Below are 2332 nucleotides of genomic sequence, written 5' to 3'. Positions count from 1 at the left end.
AGTTGGTTCACAGGATTCGAACTCAAGTTCATCGCTGATTTCTCTAACGTCGTTGATGTGCTTGTTGTATTCGAAAAAGAGGGTATCTCCAACACGAAATTGTTTATTTTCACTCCACTTGGAATAGAAGAAACTGTTATATACGCTCCATCCGCTTCAGTCACCGACCTCGTAAATCCTTCCAGCAGAAGGAAGTATCTTGCTCGATGGTGGTGGAGGAATCGGACGTGATGGGCCATTGATCTTCCTCGGTGGTGATGGGACATCGAGTTTCATTCCCCAGACGCATTGAATATGATTTGAGGTCATGAAATAGTAATGTCCTGGTTCCTTGAAGGTTACGACATCATGTCCTGTGTTGTAAACAACTCTAGGAGAAGAATTATCACATGACTCGTACTCTAAAGCGTTAGAAACTTGAGTGACGTCGTTGACGTTCTGATCATATTCGAAGACTAGTGAATCTCCAACATGGAATTCCTTATGTTCAGCCCAAGAGTCGTCCTTTACCGTCCAGCCATAATTGGAACCTCCAACTTTGTAGATTTTAGCGGAGCTGGAACCCAATAGAAACATGATCATAAGCACGAAGCCAAAGATATTCTTTGTAGCCATGATTCGAATCGTATGGATAGGAGGAAGATGTAGAAAGATGATGAGATATATGAACTCTGAGAATGTGTTGGTGAAAAAGAACTCACGTATGTGCCCTATTTATATAAATTTACAAGCTCTTATCATAGTCCTTTTAGGATTTTGTTGTTAGTTTAGTTCCTTTTTATCTAGATGAATCGTACGCAAGTTATAATTTTTTTTTTGTGTATACATAATGTAATGTAGTATTCCTTTTTTTGCAATTAGATTCACCGTTTTGCAATCCTTTTCTCATTAGGTTTTATTTTTTAGTGTTTCTAATATAGTGCAAAATCTTATTTTATTTTATACAACTACGTATGGGCTTCTTCATGAATTATATACTTTAATTACAACTATTTTTTTGTGATAATAGGATATATTGGATAGATAATATATGATTTATAGAATGATGTATTTAACTCTCGACTCTCGAGCATCTATATATGATTTGTAATTCTAACTATACGATCTCAATTTCTCATATGTCTAACTCTAACGTAACGTAAGACACCGTTAAAAGGTTAACCAATATAATGTAGATGCTCTTAATAGTAAATACATCCGGTACATCTCCAAAATTATATATATATATATATATATTTGAGACATTTATAAAAAAAATTCTGAAGTTGCCACTTATTTACAGAGATGCCATTGAATTAATTTTTAAAAACAAAACATTGGGTTCGGAAATTAAAGTACACTAACAATCAAGGTCCAACCCCATTTGAGTTACACATCTCGCCAATCCCAAAACATTTCCCCCCAATTGCTTATATTCAAAAATTAAATACAAAATAAACTAAGATTTTATTACCTTCGACGCTGATCATATGCGAGATTTGTGTTGAAACTTCTTGATATCCAAATATTTCCCCCTCCACCAATTACCTACAAATCAATCAAATAATTAGGAATTAAATATCAGAATATATCATATCCCATAAAGATACCATAAAAAAACAGAACACATAATTATCTCTCTAATTACTCGTTTCATCGGATCTTTTTTTGGTATCGTAACAAATGTGTTGGTCGACCTAATCGGTTCCCTATAAATAATACTAACCTAAAATGAAGATTATGCATAAGCAATCACATCTATACAACACTCACAATATGGTTGCTATTTTTGCTTTCTTGAAAGATGTTCGACCCTACAAAACCGCATGGAGGGTTCAAGTGAAGGTCGTCCATTCATGGCGTCTATATACCGAAAACACTGGTGAAACGCTAGATTTGGTTTTGTCAGATTCGATGGTAAGAAATAAATTCTTACGTTTACGAGATACAAGACTTTTCTATTACTAATGCATCTTTTCTCTTTCATTTTTCAGAGTAAAAAGATTCATGCATCAGTGAAGAAAGACTTGGTTTGCAAGTATGTGAATAGACTCCCTATTGGTAACTGGGTTTTCATTGAGACATTTGGTCTTAGCTATGCAACTGGTCAATTCAGACCAACCACGCATCTGTACAAGATGTCATTCATCAATGGAACAGTGGTCATGGACAGTGACCCTGTTTCTGATGCTAGCTTCCTGACCTTGGCTAAATTTAAGAAGATCCAGTGGGGAAGTTAATCCCCACATATTTGTTGGTAAGTATCTATTTACAATTGTTCTACTAAATATTCTATATATTTATATTATTCATTATGCAGAGGTTATTGGTCAAATTGTGAGTTTGGGTGAAT

The 2332-nt window shown here is 34.6% G+C and overlaps 1 protein-coding gene across 1 annotated transcript; it reads right to left on the bottom strand.

Annotated features, from left to right (window-relative positions):
* Window positions 157-615, bottom strand: LOC104768111 (mavicyanin-like). Its single transcript, XM_010492042.1, has one exon. The coding sequence runs from the start codon at window positions 613-615 to the stop codon at window positions 157-159; it is 459 nt and encodes a 152-aa protein (XP_010490344.1).

The sequence above is a fragment of the Camelina sativa genome, chromosome 19, assembly GCF_000633955.1.
Source record: "Camelina sativa cultivar DH55 chromosome 19, Cs, whole genome shotgun sequence".
Lineage (NCBI taxonomy): Eukaryota > Viridiplantae > Streptophyta > Magnoliopsida > Brassicales > Brassicaceae > Camelina > Camelina sativa.
Note: the sequence above shows the minus strand (reverse complement) of the source record. Positions and strands in the feature narration are given on the sequence as shown.